At 34.8% G+C, this 25301-nt stretch overlaps 4 protein-coding genes across 5 annotated transcripts in view; 2 read left to right on the forward strand and 2 right to left on the reverse strand.

Moving 5' to 3' along the window:
* The window catches only part of LOC126775688 (insulin receptor), a 61166-nt gene extending 57979 nt beyond the window's left edge, over positions 1–3187 (forward strand). The window contains exon 26 of one of the 2 annotated variants that reach the window (XM_050497792.1): positions 345–3187. In XM_050497792.1, the coding sequence (XP_050353749.1) occupies positions 345–607 (263 nt within the window). In that variant the 3' untranslated portion in view covers positions 608–3187. The remainder of the gene's footprint in view (positions 1–344) is intronic. The other variant, XM_050497861.1, reaches the window with a different exon arrangement.
* Positions 3188–3223: 36 nt separating this feature from the next.
* On the reverse strand, positions 3224–4148 carry LOC126776849 (gamma-glutamylcyclotransferase-like). The gene is made up of 3 exons (XM_050499729.1): positions 4023–4148; positions 3806–3939; positions 3224–3640 (listed from the first exon to the last, which is right to left on the reverse strand). The coding sequence occupies exons 1-3, from the start codon at positions 4146–4148 to the stop codon at positions 3259–3261; spliced, it is 642 nt and encodes a 213-aa protein (XP_050355686.1). The 3' UTR covers positions 3224–3258.
* A 75-nt stretch (positions 4149–4223) lies between these two features.
* LOC126776937 (gamma-glutamylcyclotransferase-like) lies at positions 4224–5308 on the reverse strand. The gene is made up of 3 exons (XM_050499830.1): positions 5036–5308; positions 4742–4875; positions 4224–4609 (listed from the first exon to the last, which is right to left on the reverse strand). The coding sequence occupies exons 1-3, from the start codon at positions 5150–5152 to the stop codon at positions 4321–4323; spliced, it is 540 nt and encodes a 179-aa protein (XP_050355787.1). The 5' UTR covers positions 5153–5308; the 3' UTR covers positions 4224–4320.
* A 2113-nt stretch (positions 5309–7421) lies between these two features.
* On the forward strand, positions 7422–20801 carry LOC126776027 (ubiquitin-protein ligase E3C). Its single transcript, XM_050498321.1, has 21 exons — positions 7422–7588; positions 7662–7789; positions 7964–8167; positions 8820–8939; positions 9367–9493; positions 9638–9791; positions 10057–10277; positions 10510–10891; positions 11504–11772; positions 11867–12096; positions 12511–12736; positions 12882–12996; positions 13066–13184; positions 13951–14062; positions 14747–14879; positions 15745–15957; positions 16577–16671; positions 17019–17179; positions 17912–18042; positions 18613–18784; positions 20348–20801. Exons 2-20 carry the CDS (start codon positions 7664–7666, stop codon positions 18778–18780), a joined length of 3306 nt encoding a protein of 1101 aa, XP_050354278.1. The 5' UTR covers positions 7422–7588; positions 7662–7663; the 3' UTR covers positions 18781–18784; positions 20348–20801.
* The last annotated feature ends 4500 nt before the right edge of the window (positions 20802–25301 follow it).

Below are 25301 nucleotides of genomic sequence, written 5' to 3' on the forward strand. Positions count from 1 at the left end.
ACCTTTGATATTTGAAGATAAGCTTTACACTTTATATTGTTTATTAATATTATAGTTTTTTTATAAAGTAATAATTGTTAGTGATTTGTAGTTCCTAGTATAACGTTATCTTCAACAAATGTGTTCAGCAATAAAAACAGCATTCAGGTGGAATACTGAAAGGGGTGTGCGATATTTATCCCCTTTATCCATCATAGTGATGATGATGCCGATAATCACTCATTTACCACCATAAGGGTCGGTCGTGCTCATCAACTTTCGATCCCTGCCGCTGTCCGTGTTCGATGCGCGACTAAAACGTAGCGAGGCCCCAGTCGCTAACCCGTCGCACCCGTGTGTCGCAGAGGAGGAGGCGGCCATGCAGGAGGTGAACGTGGGCGCGGTGGCCACGGGCTCGGGCTCCAACCTGTTCGGCGTGTCGGGGCGCCTGGCGTCGTGGGTGCGCGAGCTGTCGTCGCTGCGCTCGCGCGGCTCGGACGACGCGGCGGCCGAGCCGCTGCAGCCGGCCGAGCCGCGCCCCATCGCGCTCAAGGCCCGCGCGCCGCCGCCGCCGCCGCCGCCGCCGCCCGGGCCCAACGGCGTGCTGCGCGACGCGCCGCCCTGCTAGCGCGCGCCCCCCCAGCCGATATCTACCTCAGGCCGGGCGCCTGAGGCCGCGCCCGGCTCTTCGAATCTAGTTGTAAGCGTAGCTAGTGAATTGTTCGCCGCGTCGTTTATTTATTTCGCTCGGCGGCCGCCCGGAGCGACGTCGACGAAGACGAGAATCCTATATAGTTTACCTCAGTAACATAGTTGTATCGAAGTCATTTATGACGCAGCCTATTATTGTTAAGTTTACCGTGTAAGCTGTAAAGTGTGTATAGATACCTAATGATAATTTAGGTAAGATCTTGTACAAATTATTTTAATTCGTTTCTTTATATTTGACCGGCGAGAGCTGTCGTTTCGGATGGGCGAACGTTCGAGCGAGTGTCAAATTTGTAGATTAGCTTAAGTTTTTGTTAATGTTGTGAGTACTTTTTTGAAAGTGCGCTACTTAACAATATACAGATTTGTCACTTGTGACGTGCGATGCACAGCAATAAATTCGTTACGCGTCTGTTATACATGTTTATAATACTCATAATTCGATCAGCGTATCATTTTCGTTTTTCATTTCTATACTGTAATGAGGAAAAAATTTCATAAATCGGATTTAACCACCAAAGACTTACAAATCAAAATACTAAATTAAGATTTTATTATAATATTGTATTTAGATACGTTGTATTTTTTGTATGCATACTCAAGTATGCCTAGCAAGCCTTCGATACATAAGAAGAAACTGCAATCGATGTGTTCCGTATCAATTACAATGCAATAGATAATCTGCCATTTTTGTTAAATAGTCGTTATACATATATACATATATATATATATATGATAATTCTACAATGATCGCCTAGTGTGAATTACCTATACTCTGTAGCCAAAGTCTAGCTAATTTGCAAGATCTTTATACATATAACTAACCAGTAAACTCGCATTACAATAAAGCTATGACTAGTTCTAACTAATAATAATTACTTTCCTTTCGCATGTAAAGCGTAAGTGGATAGGCACTAAAACATTGTCAAATGGAATAGCACGAAAGCGAGTACCGATGCTAGTTTAATACGAACTCCCTAGATTCGAAGAATTGTATTCAAAGATTTAATAAAACATTTAGAATACTTAAAGATTTTAATAGCAAACTATATTAAGTAAATTATACGCTAGACGCATTATTTGTTACAGTTTAAAAGTTAATATTATAGAATAGTTGTATATCCAACCATAGACTCCAATATACAACAATCCTGGACATTGGACCACACTGTCAAAATCTTGGGGTCCAATGTGACTAATAACTTTTACGATAATGTGGTTTAAGGGTATAAACGAGTGCCTTCAGAAATCCAGCCTTCAAAGGAATGCAGGATTGTTGATTGAATGAGGAACTTTACACAAGTACACGAATACACAGTTTAATTTATTTAAAACATTTATTATTACAAATCATTTTTATTCGTCGCAGCTAAACTAGTGGAGAATATTAAAAGTTCGAAGAAACGATGAACTCTGGAGTGTTATAGGATTATTACGAGAGGTGGTGAGAAAGCAAAACGTATCGCCAGACAATTATTGAAATTGAGCATTATAATTAAGGCAACAAATGGCATAAAATGTTGTATAGGATTGGTTAATAGATAAATTTTATGCATATATGTATATATAACTTTTTGTTGTTATTTATTAGGAATAAAGGCACCTTGTTTTTTTTTTTACAATGTAATGTCGAACTGAAAATTTTTTAAAACTAAACTGATAAAAAACTAAGTATCGTAAAGAAATTGCATAGTGCCTTTTGCTAATGACGAAAACAAAATGTTTCTACATAATTTTGCAATTAAATAATTCTTTAATCGACATAATGAAAATTTATTTTAATTAGAAGTATGGTAAGCGAATAACTTGACTGTTAATTAATTCGGCGATTTGGTAGATGACTTGTGAACCTTACTTCTAACTCTATGACGAGCCAGCCGAGGTACTCCAGCGCCATTCTTCCAATCACAGTGAACTAAATCGTTATAATTATTTCTATTTAAATATTAAAGTTAATGCGTGGAGACAATTTAGTGTGAAGGCGAGTGTACAAGTAAGGGTTGCGCGGAGTGACTGCGGCGAAGCCTCGCACAACGTTGCCTCACACAGCGTTCGCTGCGGGCTCTTCATTGCCTTTGAATATTTTGTTCTTATTTTCATCAGTATTTTTTATTATTGTGATTTTCACCAATAGGGCACTTTACCTCATTTTAGTGATTATGTTATTCGTAAATTGTTGACTGATAAAATAATTTCCAATCAATGTGTTCCTCGTGTGATTTGTGTGCGTGTTTATTATGTAATATAGTGTCGGGGTAGCGTTGTGCTATATGCTCAATTTAGATACAAATTCACCAAACGATTGAGATAGTGTATAATTTTTATATTTAATTTAATGAAAACCGAGTACCTATTAATAATAATTTTAATATTTATATTAATAAAAAGTTACATGAATAGCAAAAATAGTTTTGAGTAAACCCTTGTTTAAATATATTTTATACCAAGTTAATAAAAACAAGGTCTATAACGTTCTTAAAATAAAAGTGATTTTTTAATTGATATGACTTATTATTTTCTTCCTCTTTTTATAAGTAAGACTTCAATTATATTAGTATTTACTTAGCTGCTCTATTTTTGAGCTCTGAATTTTCTCAAATCCAGTTGAAGTGGCTTTTGAACAGGTTGCCGCGAAATACATAAACAAGACTTCTTACTGTCTGCATATTGTCGCAAAAATATATGCATTTTATAGCATCCTTTTTGTCCATTATGTTTAATATTTCTCAACATTTCTATATAATATTGCGGTAGGTGATGCTCCATAGCACCGTGTATTAATACTTTTTTGTAAGTACAGGATGGCCAACGTTCTACAGGTATTTTATCTTTATCTCCAATTGGCAAGGGATTTAATGTTTGGATGTATATGCGGCAAAAATAAATACCTAAATGTGGTGATAAAACTTGAACAGACTTTGAATAGTATATTTTACTTTCTAAGCCCTCTTGCCTGAGAAAGGAAATCAAGTTTATGATAAGCTTTTAATTATGTAATGCTAAACCTAAAACCTGCTTACTCTCATAAATATTATCTTCAAAAATATTGCCTTTATATTAAATTTATCTACAAATATGTCCGATGATCCTACTTTTGAAATCAAAAAACTTTGCTTACTCATTAAGACGGTCCAAATCATCCACAGGCATGCGCCAGATCACACCCCAAATATGAGCATTAGCAGTGGGCACAACAGTTGCTGTTGGTCCTGCCCAAAACCTTGAATACCTAATAAAGTCCAGACGGCTATTCTGCACCAAGTAATAAATGGTTTTAGTGATTATGGTTAGTAATAAAGTTGACCAATGAAATATTACTATAAAACTATACTTACATCTAAGCGTGCTATAGAAACAAATTCTGCTGATAAGCCATTTAATTTCATCTTAAATGAAAGCATATTACTACCATAAGCAAAATACAGAAATGTATTTGATGTGTAAGTTTCTGAAGCAAGCATATTTTCAGAGAACAGAAAATTTAAATAAATTCAAGTCCTAACTGACATCTATAATTGTAAAATAAAAGATATGAATGTTTTAACTGGCCAGTTTTATATTTTATTTTATATAAATTATAATATTTACAAAGTTATCTTTTAAGGAATAATATTGTAACATAAATTCAGTCAATTACATATTTAGTTTTTCAATCATTTTTGGAGAAGCTTTCTGTCCATTGTGTGGAATTTTTTTTAGCTCAGTTATATAATCTTTAGGCAAATTACAGTCCATTGCTCCATTTACAATGCAATCCAAGTAAGTACTTGATGGTCTTCTTTCTAGTGGTAACTCTTCATGAGGTCCTCTTAGTGGTGGATTTACTGTTTGTTGGTACGTGCGACACTGAACTTTACCTCCATCAGGGGTTAAAACTTCAACTAACTTAGCGAAATACCAATTTGTTTCAACACCTTCTTGTCTGAAATGTTACAGGTTGAAATATGATAACTAGTGCTTACAGGTTTTTTAAAACTTGCAAAAGGTTTTTAAGCTTGTACATTAGAATGTAAGAAAGTAATGAATAAACTTAATTATATCACAGATGTAATACCTATCTAATGCAGACATGTCCATAACATGTAATCTCCAAATTGCACCCCACACATGTTTATTATTGGTTGGTATGATGGTTGCTGATGCACCTCGCCAATTATCCGAATATTTTATAAAGTCCAATTGGTGGTTCTGCAAGTAAACGATTATAACTTTTTGTGAGTTGCGTTGCTATTTATTATTAAATGTTAAAGCAAATAAAACTATAGAAAAGTATAATTTTAAATATATTAACTTTTGTTTACTTTTTGTTTAATTTCTAAAGGAACTGTCCATATTAACTGATATTTACATCAAGTTTGCCGATGCCTATAAATTCCGCTGTAGGGTTGTTAATACGTATTCTTTTCTTTAATAAATTGCTACCATAAGCAAAATATAAGAAAGTGTCTTTTAAAGACGCTGCCATAGTTTATCAAAACGTGAATTAAACTTTAGAAGTTCCAGTGTTTTTTCTTTTTATTAAAACAACATATGACATAAAAACATTAAAGGTAAATAAATCAAGAGCGAAAAATTTTGTTGAATGTTTGCACAACTCACAATCTAAGACAAGGATGTGTCATATGATTTGATTATTTATTAGTTATGGTAAGTTGATAACTTGTCAGTTATTTTCAAGTGAAATTATTATATTATTCGTGTATTCATTCAATGTAAGGAATCAAAAAAATATGATGAAAGAAATGATTTGTTGCCCAATACATGCCTAAGCATTTGCCATTTCGCTTTTCTAAATAACATTAAGTCTATTGTGTACTGTACAAATCAATATGTACTATTTGGAATGAAAGATTAAAAATTCGTTAGTCTTGTAATATACATATTGTAGAAAATGGAAATACTATATATAAGGCACTATATATAAAGTAAAAGCTATTTTTATTTTTTGCAATTTACACGAAACCAGCTCATGAATGCGATATAATCTCCTAGACTGACTAATAAAAATATTATAGGTTCAATTCAATCTAACGTTTAGTAATTGTTTTCTGATTTTAAAATAAAGTATTTCAATAAGTTTGCCGTAAAACCGTAGACAGAGAAACAAATAGACCAAGAGGCTGTGAAACCGCGATTGAGACAGAGATAGTTTGTTAATGTGTGCGTATAATGTTGCCATAGTAACTGCATTGCCTGTTTTGGGAGATAAATAATTTTCAGGATTTAATACAATAATAAAACAAAATAAGTTTATTAAATTTTACTTTTTAATATTTACTATACTTTTTTTTTAATTAAAAAATTTTTTTGTTTTCCAACTACACCCAAAAACTGTTGCATTGTTTGTTTTTGTTTCTGTTATCAATAGTACTTCAGCATCTTTATATCATACTGGATTAGCATTCTCATCAGAAGTTGAAATCAAAAACACTCAATTAAATTATTACTAAGGAATGGTTGCCACATATATTTCTATGTTAACCTCTTGACTCGGAATCTAATAATATTATAAATTCATGAAAAATGTTAAATAATGTTGTCGTTAGGAAATTATAAAAAGAAGAACGAATAAATTAAAATAACATATTTACATATAACGAAGCACTTTAGGTTATTATTGGACTCCATATTTATTTGTTTACATTGTCGACGAGTCGATGTTTTTTATCGAAAATCGGTACTTTTTTTAGCTGACGCTAGCAGCACTTACACAATAAATAATTATAGGTTATGAATGATAAAAACTGAACAATCCTATTATTTTCTGGATTTTAATGCAATATAAGGTTCAGTCATGCTATGGCTAAATAAATATCACTGAGAAACTATATTTCCAACCAACCAGGGACCAAATTGTCGTACTTACGCATAAAAACACACGCCGGCAATTTTCTTCTTGCTATCAGTTAAACATGAAACAATGCGACAATACACCTTTGTATAACCTTCGATATGATATAAGGATTATTTCTCGGCCTTTTCACTGGATAAAAATCGTTTTCTAACATAAAAGTAAGCGAAAATTGAACAAAAAACACTATGAACGCACCAACTGTCAAGTTTGTTTCGCTATTTGAGTAGCGAAACATACACCAAAACTTACGCGATTATATTATATGGTTACGCTATAAGGGACAAAAGATTTGATAATTCCATCTCTGTCTAAACCATTTGTAACGTAATTTTCGTTTTCTTTCTTGTGTTAGTGAGAAGGAAATCGTCATTGCGCCTATTTGTTTCTCTGTCTACGCGTAAAACACAGTCTAAATGAATGTTTATAGTTATGCGAATTAATCGACATTTGTATAGGATAAGTCGTAACGGCCTAATGTGTGTATGTAATATTATATTTTCTGAGACAACACAATATGCATTACAGACATCTAGTCCGAGGCAGCTGCAGTTGTAGTTCTTGTCTTCTTGCTAACAATAATTATTTCATCTAGAGTTCTTCGATATTTAATCGATTTGTAGTCAAGCAAATCGATTAAATATCGAAGAAATGTGTTATATGTTAATATGATTTTTTTATCTGATAGTATTTATATAAACTCATTATGATATTTTTTTTTATACTTATGCTTTTGGAATATTTAGTGAATTATTACTAATAAATTTCCTAAGTGTCAAATTGATCGGTACCAAGTCCGATAACCGATAAACTATGCGCAAAGCAATGACAGTTCAAATAATATTTACTGTTATATGTTAATTTATTATCTATGCTGATTGTCGATTTGTCGAATAATTAAAAAGTACTGTATCATTATATCGCATGTGTAATGAATTTGTTTGAACAGAAATTCGTAACAAATAATATAATTAAAATTATAATCTACAGTAAATTATTGAAGAGCATGTGATACTTTAAAACATATATTGTGTATACAATAAATTATTAGTAAGTAGTAACGTGACGTAAATTTTTAATGTCAAAAAGAATATTCAGCTGATTTTTGTTTACGAAATTACAGTAATGTACTCGTTCGAAGGCGATTTTAGGCGGAAGCCACAACAGAATCTAGCAGGTGCTAGTGCTCAGCGCAAAACAGACAGAGAAACTCTTATTCTTCAGTCACAACAACAAAGACAGAAGCGTGAGGTTAGTTCTTTTTCCTGCAGCTACGACGATAAAATTTATAATAAGTTATCAGTGTACAAATGTAGACAATGTTGAACTTCAAAATTAAATTGTATAGTCTTTTTTAATTAATTTTCTTAACTTAAATTTAATAAAAGATCTAACTTTAGATCATTTTTTAATCATCTCTCATAGGAACACAGAAAACGACTACACAGTACAATAAAAATTCAAGCCTATGTACGCAGTTACCTTACAAGAAAACATTTCAAGCAAAACGAAAGAGAAGAGTTTGATTGTATCTTTTCTAAAGCAAATAATGATGATCAAGCTTTGATAACATTACTCTTAGCAAAAATATTATTTTTTTATGACGATAAAAAGGATTGTGCAAGATTGGTATGAAAATATTATCTATTTATTATACATATATATTTATATTTATCCTATTATTAGTACTAAAGTTTTTATAACTTTTTTTACCTGTGCTTGCACACGCAAGCACAGGTAAAATCACACACTTGAGCGCTATAATATCTCCTGCGTAGTTGTCTAATCTCTCTTGAGAATGGCCTCAGTGGCCGAAATCGGTCTGGAGGACATTATTATTATTATTACTTTTTGGGGTAATTTATAGACATCTATTAATACTTTTAGAGTAACAATAAAATTCAAAGGCTAATATCAATTTTAATGTAAAAAAATCTTGTTTTTGTTTGTTGTTCAAAATTATTTCAGTAAATAAAAGAAAATTATTGAACTTTCTACTTAAAATGTTTTTCTTGGCATTGTAGAAGTTGAGTATCCCAATTTTGGCATTGAATTCTTTTAACTTTTTTTATAATTGAATTATACACATTTACGCATAATATATAAATATCAAGACGATTTTCTTCTCACTATAATAATTTAATTATAATCAAATATTTTTAAAATACTGCTATAATAATTTATTTTCTTTTTATGTATTTTTGTTTGAAATAAATTTTATCATTGTTGTTATAATAATATGTAATTATGAAATATCATTATAAATGTATTAAATTTCTAGGTTTCTATGTCTCAACTTTTACTAAAGCAAAGAAATAAGCTTTTACAAAATCTGGAATCATTAGTACAAATAAGAAGACTTCTGGCACTACATCTATGTTTGTTAAGAGATGATAGTGAGGTAATCAGATAAATTTCTTACATCATGTTTTTAGTTCAAAAAATTGAGAAAATGTAACGTAATTTTTATTTATATTACATATATATATTATGCTATTAGGACTGTCTTGGTAGGTACCACCCGCAAATCACAATTACGAATGTCAAACAGCAATACTTACTATTGTAGTGTTTCGGTTTGAAGGGTGAGTGAGCCACTGTCACTACAGATACATAATTTTTTACCTTCCAAGGTTGGTGTGAATAATTAATGTTTCAGCGCCAATGTCTTTGGGCAGTGGTGACCAATTACCATCTGTCGACCATTTGCCTGTCCCGCCTACCTCATATTATATATATAAAAAAAATATATTTTATTGTTTTATTTTTAATTATATAATAGCTTGTGTTCATGTTTGTTCTATATATTCAATGTTAAGATTTTTCAGGTGCCTTTAGCTGTACCACTTAGGATGTTTGAAGTGTTTACATCAGTAAGTTCTGCTGAATCATACATGAGCTGCGATGAGGCTGTTAAAAATATAGGAGCAACATTTTTGTATTTAATAAAGAGGGGTAATTTTTTTCGTATTATGTTATTACTTCATAAGACATATTTGTTAAAGTATTTCATAATCATAGTTTGCCTATATGCATACCATTGTCGATAAAGTTGGAGCTATATAGAAAAATACCCCTAAGTTAAAGTATTTTTTACAGGCTATTTTAAAGATTTAAGACAACTACTATGCCAGAAAACACCCCCATTGTATGGACCATCACCAAACCCACCGACACCATTGTGTGGGGCATTATTAGACCTAATACAAAGGCCACTACATTTGACTAATCATGTCAGCATACCGTTGTATGAGTGAGTATTAATAATGAATATGGATGTAATTAATATGAATGTTATGTTACAAAAGTAAGTGAACTGTTTTCCTTAAAGAAACTCCAAATGTTGACATCAAAAGGTCATCCCAAATTAGAAAACAATAGAAACATAATCACACACAACAGTTAAGGAATTTGTTCATGTCTCATAAACATCATATGAAGATTTGTAAATACAATGGTAATTTTGTAATTTGAGAAAATTATGCATTTCAACATAGAAACTTATTTCAACTTTTCAGTGACACAGTAATGACGGAATTCGCAGCCTCATTTCTTTGTAATCCATATCCTGAACCGGTAGAAATGTACATGTTACCAGCGTTAACACAAGACACCAGTAAAAGATTTCCATTTTTGCAACTGCTATGGTGTTTAAATGAAGATAAATTTAGATCTAGGAGTTTGTTAAATGACTCATGGTTACTGCATTCAATTTTGACATTGGAACCACCGGGATTTGGTAAGTGGAGCGACAATAAATAATTTTATTTTTGTATTTTAAATGGATTTTTCAAGATTAACACTTGATCCCCCTCTAATAATTAATATAGGAAGTTTGCTCTCATAAAATTTTAGATTTAAAACATATACAATTAATAAAACTCCAAATGGGCAGATTAAAAAAAAAAATTAAAACAATTTTGCTTTACTAGAGTTGCTGCAACTAATTTATTTTTATATATTTCTTCCAGCTAACGATATACGTCAATTAGATAACCCAAGACTGCCACATAACCGAATCATCATAGAATATTTAAAAATAATAGCCAAATTAACAGTAAATGTATGTAATAAGCAAATAACTTATGATTACGAAGACTCCCTGTATAGTCAGGAGACCGCAGCCGATAATGACGACGATAGTGACAGTGAGAACGAGCCCAACCCAACATCAGTCAGGGAACAGCTGTTGCTCACGAGATGCATAGAAGCATTGAACGAGCCTGACCGTTGTGTGTTGACGACATGCTCACAGATAACAGAGTGTGACTTGAGCGATGAGTTTCTTGATAGTATGTCGAAGATATGTCATAATTTACTATTGAGTCACAGGATGGCATTGCATAAGTATAGGTGAGTTGATGTTTTTGAAATTCAAACATAGCCTTAATATTCATTTGTACTTATTGTTAGCAATATTTTTCTTGTATAGGCTTAGTAGTTTTTAGTACCTGTGAATGTTTCACTGCTGCGCTAAGGCCTCCTCTCCCTTTTTGGGGAGAAGATTTGGAGCTTTTTCCACACATACAATACACACGTAGCATAATTTCAGTGAAATTAGACTCATGCAGGTTTCCTCACGATGTTTTCCTTCAACTTTGCGATCATCGGTTAAGATTCACTGGGCGAACTCGGCTCTTCTATAGAATGACCAAGAATTGTAAGAAACCAATGACCGTTTTGATGATGGCACACTTTGGGAATGAAACGACCGCCTCCACGCGATTTCAAAGAAAATATAAAAGTTATAATATAAATTAACCTTTTTGTAACACCTATTATGGTTATATATGTGATTTAAAAATCCTACAGATTTTCCTTCACTAAACTGTTTTTTTTTCGAACTGTTCGTAAACATATGACATTCAACAAGCAAGTGTACCGCTTATATATTGAATAGAGATATTGACTACAAATTAAAAAGTAAGTTCAAGATGATTTTTATTAAAATGTGTATTTTTTTAGGCTACTGTACACATTAGCTTTTAAGCCGATATTCCTTCGTGGACTGTGGCAGTGGTTAAGCAGTATGAGCCATGAATCCTCATTCGGTGGCTCAGCAACACCGTTGCTCTCAGCACTGTCAAGAGGTATGGGATCTGAAACATCAGTCATCGGAGTACATAGGTTACTGGCTCCGTTGGCTGTGTTCTGTGCATTATTTTCGCTTTTGATTGGCACATTACACGATACGGAATTCTTTAAAGACACCGATGGAGATGAAAAAATGATTGGTAAGTCGTCATTTTTATTAGTCCTTTTGTTTATTAAAAAAAAAACCTTCGTAATATATTAATTGATCAATAAATATATGTTTTTTTTTTTAAGTTTCAGAATCAAGTAATACGAGTACGACAGTCGTGGGACGTATTCACGCATTTGATTTCTCAGAACTGGGAGGTCTTTGTCGGACTCTAAAACAAGTGTGTCTCGGCTTAGTAGAGCTGGCATATCCAGAATCCAGGCCATCCATCTTTGGCCAGTACAAGGATGCGGTCGGTGGCACTCATGAGCTCAACGAGAGAAATCAGACTCCAGCATGGGCTCATTTGTTTAAGGTGAATTTAATATTCATATATAATTTTAAAGAATCCTTTTCAAAGTAAAAATGATTTTAATTCAGTTAAATTGACGGCAATGAGACTTCGTTAAATAAGGTTTATGCTTTTTGTACTTATGTTTTTATATATGTTAGTTACAGTATACTGATTACTTCATCATTAAAACAAGTTACTAAAAAGATAAATTACCCCAATCTTTTGTATTCGTCATTATCAGCTTTGGTGTACCTTTGGTCCGTGTGGGGCGTAGTGTACTATTTTTGCTTAGATGAAATTTACAGATCTAAGTACTAAAAGAGCTTTATTTAAATTAAAAGTAGCCGTAATTTTGAATTTAGACTACCAGTAAAATACGACAGGCGTATATTTAGAGTAAGAAAACGTTTCAATCGAGTCTAACTATCGTGACAGGTGTGCACGCAGCTGCTGCGGGCGCTGTACGCGCGCGACGCGCGGCTGCAGTTCGCGGGCGGCGCGGGCGCGTGGTGCGCGGCGGGCGCGGGCGCGGGGGCGGCGGGCGCGGGCGCGGCGGGCGCGGCGGGCGAGGGCGCGGCGGCCGCGCTCGTGGCCGCGCGCGCGCCGCGCCTCGCGCGCCCCTACCGCGCCGCCGTGCCGCGCCTCGCCGCCGCCGACCACGGTGAGCCTCTCGCGGGGGGGAAGCGCTTACGTGCTTATGTGGGACTCGCCAGAATACCCCCTAAACTAGTGGTACCCACTCCATTTTTTGAGGGACGTCGGGACAGTGCTTTCGCATACTACCTACTAAATGTTCTCATTTTCAGATGAAGGGCCACCCTTAACCATCAAAGAACTCAGGACGGTTACGATTTTGAGAGAAATTCCGTTTGTCGTACCATTCTCTACGCGAGTTTTAATATTCCAAAGTCTTTTGATGAGGTGCGTATATTAGACACAAAAAAAATGTCTTATAATTGTAAGAATTTCTATTTTTTTAATTAATTGCAGGGAAAAGCAGGATCACTGGTACGAGATGACAAATTTTAACGAAGGTCCTTCGATAATAATCAGTGTCCGGCGTACTCATTTATATGAAGATGCTTTTGACAAACTTAGCCCCGACAACGGTGAGTAAAGCGGATCATTTATCTATTGAATCACTCTTTACTTGCTAACGAATTCTTAATATTATAAATGAACCTCTTGTATGAAAGTATCTAAATTTATTTTTAAATACAATTGCCACAGATTATCTATATAAAAGAATGACTGTCTGATTGTCACATCAACGCACAGCCCAAACTATTGGAGCTAGTACCATGAAAAATTTGCTTACGGGCTTTTTTTACATAGTAGTAGCTGAAAGGATTATTGAAAATTTTACCCCTAAGGTAGTGATAAAGGGGATGAAAGTTTGTATAAAAATCCGTCATTTTTGAAGAAAGAGCTAAGGGAATTGGTATTTAGCAATTTTGAATTATATAAAATATTCACTCATCAGATATTTTACCACTAAACAGCGATACTTAGTATATTAGTATTCCGGTTTGAAAGGTGAGTGTGCCAGTATAACTACAGGCACCAGGGACATAACATCTTCGTTCCCAAGGTTGGTGGCGCATTATCTTTATCTTGCGGGCCGGCAAGGCAAGGGGCGGCTAGTGCAGAACATTCTTCCCATTTTACATTCATTACCATTAGGTGGAGTAGAGTCATTTGCCCTCCCGGCAAATATAAAATAAAAATTGGCGATGTATAGTGTGGTTAGTATTTCTTACATCACCAATGTCTATGGGCGGTGGTGACCACTTAAAATTAGGTGGCCCATATGCACGTCCGCCTACCTATAACATTATATATATATATATTTAAGAATGTAACAAATTGTTATAGAACCAGACCTGAAACTAAAACTTCGGGTACAGCTGATAAATCAGGCGGGCGCAGAAGAGCCCGGCGTGGATGGTGGCGGTCTTTTCAGAGAATTCCTTTCAGAACTGTTGAAGTAAGTTATAAAAAATTTTTATATTTACATATATATCGAAGCATTTTTTTACAGACTTTTGTACGTCAATTTTATTAATTAACACTTTTTTTTTCAATTAATTTAAATCGATCGATAATTATTATCAACGATGGTTCAACTTTAACTTAATTGTTTATCTTATAATTTTCAAGTATAGAGTTCTTTCATACAAAGTGTAGGAACAATGACGTTTAAAACTAGAAATGAAACCTTCTTTCAAGCATGTGTTCAATTAGTATCAGTGATAACTACTTTTATCGTCGGTTCTTTTTGGTAGAGTTTGTACTATGGACAATTAAATTTTTTGTAATAAATGATGATTTTTTAATACAGTAGAAAGGCATATGGGCCACCTGATGGTAAGTGGTCACAAACGCCCATAGACATTGGCATTGTAAGAAATGTTAACCATCGCTTACATTACAAATGCGCCACCAACCTTGGGAACTAAGATGTTATGTCCCTTGTGCCTGTAATTACACTGGCTCACTCACCCTTCAAACCGGAACACAACAATACCAAGTACTGCTGCTGCTGTTTTGCGTTAGAATATCTGATGAGTGGGTGGTACCTACCCAGACGAGCTTGCACAAAGCTCTTCCACCAGATTTAATTGAATTAAGGAGTTGATATGTAAAACAATATATAAAATGTTCTTGTCAGGTCCGCGTTCGATCCCAACCGCGGTCTGTTCCGGTTGACCAAGGACAACATGCTGTACCCAAATCCTGGAGTTCATTTGTTGTACGATGACTTTCCGATGCATTACTTTTTTGTTGGAAGAATGTTGGGAAAGGTATGTCCATTTTATTTTACTAGTTATATTTTAATAATGATGATTTTTTTTATACTCTAAAAGAGGAGTTATTTTATTTTTACTAGAGTGAAATACTAGATGCCGTTGGAAACGAAGACACAACGACGCCTATGACGTGCTTTGTTGCCGTTATTTTAATGAACGTCCTGCCTCAATAAACGCCATCTTGACTTTGTACTCTTCTTTCGATATATACGATGATATAATAAATATATTTATTGTTAAAGTTAATGATAATAATAAATCTCATAACTAAAATAGTGCAGATAAATAAAATATTCTCATAAATTATATTACATCACGTTATGTTACTCATTAATAAAACTAAGTTACAGAATAATTTAATCAGGAGTAATTGCCTTTGTGATTAAATAGTATTCACTATTATTCCTAACATGCTGCCGTTTTATTGAATTAGGTTCGGGGAGTCTTTAATACCGTAGTAGGAGCAAACTGTTTTAACCGGTCTAAAGTTGCTTCTCTGAGAATTTGACGCAAGTAGGTCATGGTAGGTCCGGCCTCTTCCCCGACGTAATTGTTTTATTAGAATTTTAAAATGATTCGGTGACAATTAAATAGTAATTCGTGTAGTTTATATTAACAATGGGTACTAACTGCATTTTAGTTTTGGAATTTGTGAAACGTTACCATACTAATTTGTGAAAGTCCCGATGTCAGGAGTGACTACATTGTAAAAGTGGAAGAGGATAAAAAACTGACGTCATTATTTCAGTATTTATTTAAATGTCTTCTTTTTATTTGACTCGATCGGTCGTCAGATCTCCTTGTCAGAAAGTTTACCCGTGATAGTTGAGACTGCATTCTCCTAGTTTTTGCTTCGCAGGCGTTGTACGAAAATCTTCTAGTAGAACTGCCGCTGGCGGAGTTTTTCCTTGCGAAGTTGTGTTCGACGCGCGAGCCCGACGTGCACGCGCTGGCGTCGCTGGACCCCGGCCTGTACCGCGGCCTGCTCCTGCTGAAGTCGCACCGCCGGGAGGACGTGCCCGACCTCGGCCTCGACTTCACCATCGTCAGCGACGAGCTCGGCGAGCAGCGCGTGAGTCCGACCCGGCCCCGCCTAGTCCACTGCGGGACCTGGCATCATTGTCATGTACTTTTTTTAAATAAATATATAAGCTAGCGCTTGACTATTATCACACCTGATGAAAGTGATGATACAGTCTAAGATGGAGCGCGCTTGCCTAGAAGATGCCTATTCACTCTAGACTTGAAGGTACCCATATTGTAGGTGGTGGGGAAAACGGAGGTCGGGAGGGTATACCAGATCTTAGCGGTGCGTATCAGAAACGAGGAAGCAAATCGTTTCGTACGTGTCTTAGATACATCAACTACGTACGGGTGCAGATCGTATATACAATACTGTAATAGCAATACTTGATATTGTTGTGTTCCGGTTTGAAGGGTGAGTGAGCCAGTGTAATTACAGGCACAAGGGACAAAAAATCTTAGTTCCCAAGGTTGGTGGCGCATTGGCTAAGCGATGGTTGACATTTCTTACAATGCCAATGTCTAAGGGCGTTTGGTGACCACTTACCATCAGGTGGCCCATATGCTCGTCCACCTTCCTATTCTATAAAAAAAAAAATCGTTTTGTTCGGTTATTATAATAATGGGAATAAGTTGAAGACAAACTGAAGTGTTGTATCTCTCCACAGATAGATGAGTTAAAACCGGGCGGCGCGAACATTCCCGTAATGGCAGAAAATAGAATAGAATACATACATCTTGTCGCCGATTACAAATTAAATAGGTAAGACTGACTTAACGTTTTAATAAGGAATTTCAGTATATAAGTAATTATTTACTGAAACTCCTTATTTATTTATATTTTAACTTTGTAAATGATGCTATTATTTAAAATCGAAACTATACAGAATTGCTCCTTACTCATATGCGATATATTGATGCGATAATTCAAAAATAAAAGACCACAGATAGCTTAAAACACTCGACCGATAGAAAGAAACCTTTTTTTGACATGAACATTTTCTCTCGTTTCTAAATATTTGATTAAAAAAAAACATAAATATCAATTGTCGTAGTCAGAGAACAAATCCGATTGAATTTATGGTTGTCACATGTGCGATTATTTTCTAGGCAAATAAGGTCGCAGTGTAACGCATTCAAACGCGGTCTAACGTCCGTGGTGAACGCGGAGTGGCTGCGGATGTTTTCCTGTAGGGAGTTGCAGCTTTTAATATCCGGAGCCGAAGTTCCCATTGATCTCGAAGATCTTAGAAGAAACACGCAGTATGGGGGTAAATATTATAAGGTTTATTATTAAATGTTTGAAAAAAAGTTTTCGAAAAATCTAAGACCGGCTTGTTAATTGTTAATTTATGCTAAGCTATTTAACACATTACGACAGGAGCTTTGCATTATTTATTGAAGATTTAAATTTAAAAAAAAATCTCATTCAAAATTGTTCTGATTACAATGCATGGAGGTTAAGTTTGAGTATTGAAATCCTGGTGGGTCAATTCGTTTTTTACTATCTTTTAATACTGAGTAATAGTGGGATCAATAGTTGGCAGATACATTTCGTGTCTTGGATAGCACTAAATCAGTCTTCTTCAATTCAGTCAACTCAATCAGATTTCTTTCCAGTCCAGAATAAATAAAAGCTGTTTTTTTTATAGAATAGGAAGGCGGACGAACATATGGGCCACCTGATGGTAAGTGGTCACCAACGCCCATTGACATTGACATTGTAAGAAATGTTACACCACTTACATCACCAATGCGCCACCAACCTTGGTAACTAAGATGTTATGTCCCTTGTGCCTGAAATTACACTTGCTCACTCACCCTTCAAACCGGAACACAGCAATACCAAGTACTGCTGCTGCTATTTTGCGGTAGAATATCTGATGAGTGGGTGGTACCTACCCAGACGAGCTTGCACAAAGCTCTACCACCAGTCTGTGGGTTCAAACTGGTATTACGTATTTGTTTATACATCATAATTAAATGAATGCTGGTTGATCCAGGTGGTTTCACGGCGACTCACCCGACAGTGCAATGTTTCTGGAAAGTGGTGGAGAACTTCACGGACGACCAACGCCGGCAGTTACTAAAGTTCGTCACGAGTTGCTCCAGGCCACCCCTCTTAGGTTTTAAGGTAAATCTTTTTTTTTTTATTAATGTGACATGATTGCCGATTCCTTTGCAAATAATCTCTAACATATACTAATGTAAAACAACTTATTATATTAATATTATATCCTTTTCAAAGAGGTTTTATTTTTGAAAAATGTATAGTTGTTTTAATAATTCAAAAGTGTTTTTGTTAAATACTATATTATAACAAAAATGCATGTCATTTATATATATCAGGGATAGAGTAGACCAAGAATTGATCCATGATCCCCCATACCAACTAAGAACCAGGAAAATCTTCCTTCTACGAGAACCCTCTGTATTGTAATATAATAAAAAATCAAAAAGTAGGGCTCATTCGCAAATTTCAATATATTGTTACTTTCTGACCATAGTACATGTTTACATGAAAAAAAAGGAAAGTCATATTTCTTATAATTACTAATAACAATACGTTCCTTGTTCTTTGTGATGGATGTAAAAAATAATGTTAGAACAGTAAAAATTAGATTTATATTTTGTTATAAAATGAGCTCAAGTCTCACAAATGTTCAATTTTACTTATGACACTGATTATTCGTTCTTCCCTTAGGACCTGCAGCCGCCATTTTGCATCCAGTCTGCGGGTGCGGCGGACCGCCTGCCGTCTTCCTCAACTTGCATGAACCTGCTGAAGATCCCCGAGTACCACGCCGAGGAATTGCTGGCAGAGAAGCTGCTGTACGCCATCCAGGCGGGCGCTGGTTTCGAACTTAGTTAACTTGGTGAGTGTTATAAATATTACTCACATTAGGAGTAGTTTAAATTACTTACTTATGACTACTTGGTTGGTCTAGTGCAGCGGTACTCAACCTGCGGCCCGCCGGCCGTTTGTGGTTGGGCCAGTTGGTGTTATATTCAACTATTTTATATTTCAAAGGTTTTTATTAACACTTTTTATTAATTTTATTAACACTGTGTGTCATAAAATGATAGTAAAGTAAAGTAACAGCCTGTAAATGTCCCACTGCTGGGCTAAGGCCTCCTCTCCCTATTTGAGGAGAAGGTTTGGAGCTTATTCCACCACGCTGCTCCAATGCGGGTTGGTGGAATACACATGTGGCAGAATTTCGATGAAATTAGACACATGCAGGTTTCCTCACGATGTTTTCCTTCACCGAAAAGCACGAGATGAATTATAAACAGAAATTAAGCACATGAAAATTCAGAGGTGCTTGCCCGGATTTGAACCCTCGTTCATCGGTTAAGATTCACGCGTTCTTACCACTGGGCCATCTCGACTTCCATAAAATGATATTCCATAAAATGATTTATCATTTTTTTTTTATCATAAAATTATAAAAAAATGCTAAATTTGTAACTATCCCGTGAACAAAGAAATCATTTATTAAAAAAATTTTGTTTGCGTCCTGCGAAACTATGACTAACACGTGTTTGTGTATATAAAGAGAAGGGTCACCTATAAAGAAAAGGTTGAATATCGCTGGTCTGATAGCTACATATAATTCCTGAGTCCGAACCCCGGGTCAGGCCAATAAAAAGTTATTTGGGTTTTCCTGTCGTGTCGAAATTGCCCTCCCATTGGAATATGAGTGTGACGGTATAGAGACCGCACCTGTGTTTGCGCACATATTATATATATTTAAATATATAAGCTAGCGCTTGACTGCTACCACCAGTCTAAGATGGAGCGCGCTTGCCTAGAAGCTGCCTATTCACTTTAGACTTGACGGTCTCGATATTGTGGGTAGTATGAAAAACGGAGGTCGGGAGGGTATTCCAGATCTTAGCGGTGCGTATCAGAAACGAGGAAGCAAATAGTGCACACTCGTGCACTATAATATGTCCAGCGCAGCAAGTCTTCCTTGAGATTGGCGCCGTGACCGAAATCGGTTAGGACGGCATCAATAAATGCAAACCTTTTTTTTAAATAATATATTTGTCAATAATTGGTATCAAACATGTAGATATATTTTTAAAAAAGCCGAGATGGCCTAGTGGTTAGAACGCGTGAATCTTAACCGATGATCGTGGGTTCAAGCCCGGGCAAGCACCACTGAATTTTCATGTGCTTAATTTGTGTTTATAATTCATCTCGTGCTTGACGGTGAAGGAAAACATCGTGAGGAAACCTGCATGTGTCTAATTTCATTGAAATTATGCCACATGTGTATTCTACCAACCCGCATTGGAGCAGCGTGGTGGAATAAGCTCCAAAACCTTCTCCTCAAAAGGGAGAGGAGGCCTTAGCCCAGCAGTGGGACATTAACAGGCTGTTAATGTACTGTATGTAGATATATTTTTCTATCAGTCATAATTTGTTTCAGGTGATCTGAGCGGAAGACTCGACGAGACTCAACTAGTGTAGTATCGGTTTTTTACATGGAACTATTATTTTCGTGTATACACTTTACACTATTTATACCGATCGTTAATCTCAATGTGATAAAACTCCTTTCGTAGTTGTAAATAAATGTTACTGTCATTTGTTTTATGTACGTTTATTTATTTTTAGAGACGAATATTTCTCAAGTGAATTGTAAAAAGATTTTTTTGATTTTTTTTTATGAAATACTCAAAAGTACTAAGAGTAGCAAAACATTCGAGTTTTTAATGTGTGATGTAAATAGTACCTAAACCTAGGTTAGATTAAGTTGTAATGTTATAATGTTAAATTAAATGTGATGGGCAATCATTGAAATATAAATCTCGGTGTTCATATTTACGTTTGTGATTTTATTTCAAAGTTCTGAAAGTGTCAAATAAATTTTTTTTAAACCATTCTTCACTTTATTTATTACACAAAATCCCTATTAGGCTACAATAAAAAAATTAAAAGTAATTTGTGGATTATTTTGAGATATCTTTTGGTTTTTTTTTTATATCTGTATTGTTTATTTTTATATGACAATTTATTGTAATAACATTTAAAAAAATGAAAAATAAGTATAAGCTTTATTAAAAATGATAACCACATTATATTTATCTTATAATATTTGGTTTTTGAAATGCAACGTCACTATCGGGCTATCAAGCGCTAAAACTTTAAGCGCCCTAGTCATTATCCTCGCTCGCTTTATATTGCCAACATCGCAACATAAACATCAATTTAAGTCAGTTCTAAACCAATAAATTTAAACTTTAATAAATAACACATCTAATAAGTAACCGTGAACTTGTCCGTGGGTCTCATCTATAACGTTCATTAATATTGGCTTAGATGCATTCAACGTTTCAAATATGGCCGCCACTCGCCGCCATTACCGTTTTGACAGTTGCAATCAATCAGCGCTGATGAATGAGGTTCGCGAGGCGGATGCTCGCCCTGTGTGCGGTAGCCGACTCGCGCTCACGCACGACACTAATTCTAACTTCGATTAGCTATCTACGTAGATAAAATAAGGGCTTACTTTTACAAATGTATACGTTACGTAATTCGGAAATTCGAAAATAGATAACAATTGATTGTATAAAAAAATCGATCACCGAATGAAATATTTCATGAAGACGCTGAAAAATACAAAAAGTTTATAAATTACTTTTTTGTGCTTTATAGTCTATTTTTTATGGCTGCTATAACTTATTTAAAAAGATTAAGATTTTCATTTTAAATTGACGTTGCAATAGAATTGTTTTAAAATATTTTATATCTAAAGATAACTTTATAAACTTTATATGTATTTTTTGGATAATATTATATTAGGTAGAAGCTGACGGTTTACAGCGTGAGTCATTCTTATAGCAGGCCACCGCGCTCGCGTAGTCGATTCAGTTCAATACCAATGAAAGGATTAAACGATTGCCTGTCAGCCGTAATGTGAATCAAATGACTCCATCATAATAAATACTATAAAAGTTGTTTAGCTTAAGCTGTAAGGTAACCTCTGCAATGATTGAATGTTCTCTTTAGAAAAGAAAGACTTGTGAATTCAAATAATCGAACCCCTTGGCCCGTTTCTTCGTTGCAGTTTTTATTGAGGTTTATAAAAAGTCTTTAATATATTTAAATGTTACAATAAAACTGTGCTATGTCTATTCATAAATGTTTTTGAAGAGTCATTGAGAAGTACGTTATTACAGCCTTTAAATTATTATTATATCTTTGCATGCGTCTCGTAATATATGAGATTTTATTCATTCTTTTTTATTTGAACTCTTGCGGTTCTCAGTCATAGACACGAACGAAGTGGGTAATTAATAGTTACTAATAAAAACGTAACTAATTATATTAAACACAAGGATTATAATAACATTATTAATATTCTTGCACTGTTTTGCGGTTTCAACGTATAACGTACGTAGGTATGAATTCAAAGTTGCTTACAATGTGACTGATGCACCCGGGTTATCCGTCTCAATAATTTTAAAGGAAGATACTACGAACCTCGCTTTAAATGCTGTTCACGCAGGCACGTGCGTCCGTGACGATTGTCTTACCAATTCGGCTTGCTTATTAATTTGCAACATTGTTCGCCAAACTGCAAATACTGCAATCTTCCCTGGAAAGTTAATGGACATTACAATACGACAACTGAATAGAAGATATATGACGCTCATTATCGGCGCGGGTCAATGATTTGATTTTCAAGTGCCCTATCGTGACTTGATTTTATAGCAAATTATACCTACTATTGGTAATCATGCCGAGATGGCCCAGTGGTAAGAACGCGTGAATCTTAACCGATGATCGTGGATTAATTTGTGAGTATAATTCATCTCGTGCTTTACGGTGAAAGAAAACATCATGATGAAACCTATGTAACGTAATGAATGTGTTTAATTTCACTGAAATTCTGGCACATGTGTATTAAACCAACCCGCATTGGAGCAGCGTGGTAGAATAAGCTCCAAACCTTCTCAAAAAGAAGGAGAGGAGGCCTTAAGCCCAGCAGTGGGACATTGACAGGCTGTTACGGATGCTAATTATAACTTTAGTTCCTTGTCGATTGCAATAAATAATATGAAATTTCTCGAAAAATAAAAAGGTTAAATTTACAATTGTCGCATTTCCATTGAAATCTGAAGCTACAACAATGAATTCGGATTTCAAGCGTATCTAAACTCTCAAACATTCATGTCTTCTTTGAAATTATTCATGATACAAAACGTCTTAATTTGCATTGTCGAGACGAAATAAAGGCGTCAAGTGTCTTTAACAAAGCACGTCACCTTAACAATCGGCTTCGAGGGTGGTCATTGGCTAACATTGTCGGGGCATGCCATTTCTTGGAAGGTCATCGGCGTAGGCTTTGTGCAGTAAAACCTTAGTCTATTAGCTCGTAAAACTACTCCAAGCCTATAATTATAGGTAACTTACTTGTCAGTTAGCTGAATAAGGAAATAGATTGGATACTCACGGAAACTAATCATTGGTTTCCTATACGCGTTTACAAAACCAAATAACATTACGATTTCTTTATTTTACTTTTGTATATTAACATATTATTTTATATTCATCCTGAGGCAGACGTAGACTTGGCAGTTAAATTAAATAAGGATAATATATATTTAAATCCAAAGCTTTATTTTGTTAAATGGGCTAATACGTTTTATTATGTATCGGAAGCGGTTTCGGTTTACTTAATGATACGATTTGGTGCGTGTAAACATTTCGAGTGGGCGAAACTGGCGGGTTAAAGTGATCATTGATATTGTATGCATATTTTATGGTCGCAGTATACTCTTGTACGAGCTTTTGAAAATTTGTGTTGTGTCAATGGTTGTATTCTATAAATTCTAGTAGAGTTAAATAGAATTATAAATGTGCATTATATGTAATAATAAGTAGTGACAGCTTTCTATTCAAAAGTTAATATGCATTAAGTTAGAGATACAGTAGAGTTGTGTAAGTAAAATATTATATTAATACTTTTATTTTTTATTAGTTTATGCTCGCGGCTTCGCCTGGGTGCCAGATATTAGGCGTTTGGAAAACATGCAAAATGTCATGATAATCGATTGACTGGTTAAGGCGAGAGAATGTAACAAATAAACTAACTTACGCATTTTTAATATTAAATAGGATTATTCTCTTTTTCTTTACGTTAAATGATAATCATCGACGTATTGTTTACAGTTTTTTTTTGGTACCTAATTAGAATAATAAATAACTCAATGTTGCCATTTTAGACTAAAAAAGTGAGATTTATTAGAAAAAACTGCTATTATTAAATGTAGATTCAATGAATGCAATGATAATATATTGTTATGTCACTTAATGGGCTCGTAACAACGGAACATGAAGTTCATGACGTTGAAAATGTCCCGAGGTGACGCATCTAGACGCACCGCTGCACTAGATCCGATATGACGCGAGATAAATACTCGCTATCTATTTCATTATTATTGGAGCGAACGCAATATCGTACAAATCTCGGCCTTATTCTGTCTGCCAGCCAACAGCCCACGACAGACCACCCAAGTCGACTACCACTCCTAAACACATATAAGGCGTCTATGTTTATTATTTAGGTATCTACATGGACGATATAACGTCTGCGACGGAACGCAATCCGAGTTTTATTCGTTTTACGAACCGATATACCGATCATGATGGAATCTGATTATCGTGTCATTTATTACAATGAATTATAAAAGTCACTCATAAATTACTTGCAGAATTTTGTTTTGTTTTTTATCTATTTTTTATGCTTTGAAGATTGAGCGCGTATTGTAAATGATTCTCTAATAAAATTATAAAAATCTAAAGTAACAATTTGTAAATGTCTCATTGCTGCTACTTTCCTTTTGAGGAGGAGGTTTGATGCTTATTTCAATCTGCCCCAAAGCGATGATACACATGTGGCAGGTTCATCCGACACATGCAGGTTTTATCATGATATTTTCCTTGCCCATCAAGCACGAGATGAATTATAAACACAAATGAAGCATATTAAATTCAGTGGCGCTTGGCTGGGCTTAAACTCGCAATCATCGGATAAGATTAAAGTTTTTCTTCCATATCGACTTTATTTCTGTTATCCCGAAATAATTTACGATAAAATTGACACATGTTAGGTAGGTATTCTTTAGGTCGTTCTTTTGGTTCAATAATAAAGTGGTTTGATTTTTATTATTCGCTTTTCTCTCGACCCTCATATTTCAAGATGTCTGGTTGAAGGGAATTGCTGGCTGCGGTCATTATGTCAAGCGGCCAAACCTCATAGTATGAAATATATGATATTTTTGGTAAAACGTTTTCAATTTTTTGTACTGTTACGTAATCGACATTAACCTCTACCATTAACTTAACCAAAGTGACCTTTTTAGGAGATTACACGT

Source organism: Nymphalis io, chromosome 1 (genome assembly GCF_905147045.1).
Source record: "Nymphalis io chromosome 1, ilAglIoxx1.1, whole genome shotgun sequence".
Classification (NCBI taxonomy): domain Eukaryota; kingdom Metazoa; phylum Arthropoda; class Insecta; order Lepidoptera; family Nymphalidae; genus Nymphalis; species Nymphalis io.

Coding starts and splice junctions, on each gene's coding strand:
- LOC126776849 (XM_050499729.1), bottom strand. CDS start 4,148: ATGCTTGCTTCAGAAACTTACACATCAAATACATTTCTGTATTTTGCT. Junction 3,940..4,022: donor TTTCTATAGCACGCTTAGAT/GTAAGTATAGTT, acceptor TACTTGGTGCAG/AATAGCCGTCTGGACTTTAT. Junction 3,641..3,805: donor GATTTGGACCGTCTTAATGA/GTAAGCAAAGTT, acceptor TTCCTTTCTCAG/GCAAGAGGGCTTAGAAAGTA.
- LOC126776937 (XM_050499830.1), bottom strand. CDS start 5,152: ATGGCAGCGTCTTTAAAAGACACTTTCTTATATTTTGCTTATGGTAGC. Junction 4,876..5,035: donor TAGGCATCGGCAAACTTGAT/GTAAATATCAGT, acceptor GTTTACTTGCAG/AACCACCAATTGGACTTTAT. Junction 4,610..4,741: donor GACATGTCTGCATTAGATAG/GTATTACATCTG, acceptor GTAACATTTCAG/ACAAGAAGGTGTTGAAACAA.
- LOC126776027 (XM_050498321.1), top strand. CDS start 7,664: ATGTACTCGTTCGAAGGCGATTTTAGGCGGAAGCCACAACAGAATCTA. Junction 10,892..11,503: donor ATGGCATTGCATAAGTATAG/GTGAGTTGATGT, acceptor GTATTTTTTTAG/GCTACTGTACACATTAGCTT. Junction 13,185..13,950: donor CAAACTTAGCCCCGACAACG/GTGAGTAAAGCG, acceptor AAATTGTTATAG/AACCAGACCTGAAACTAAAA.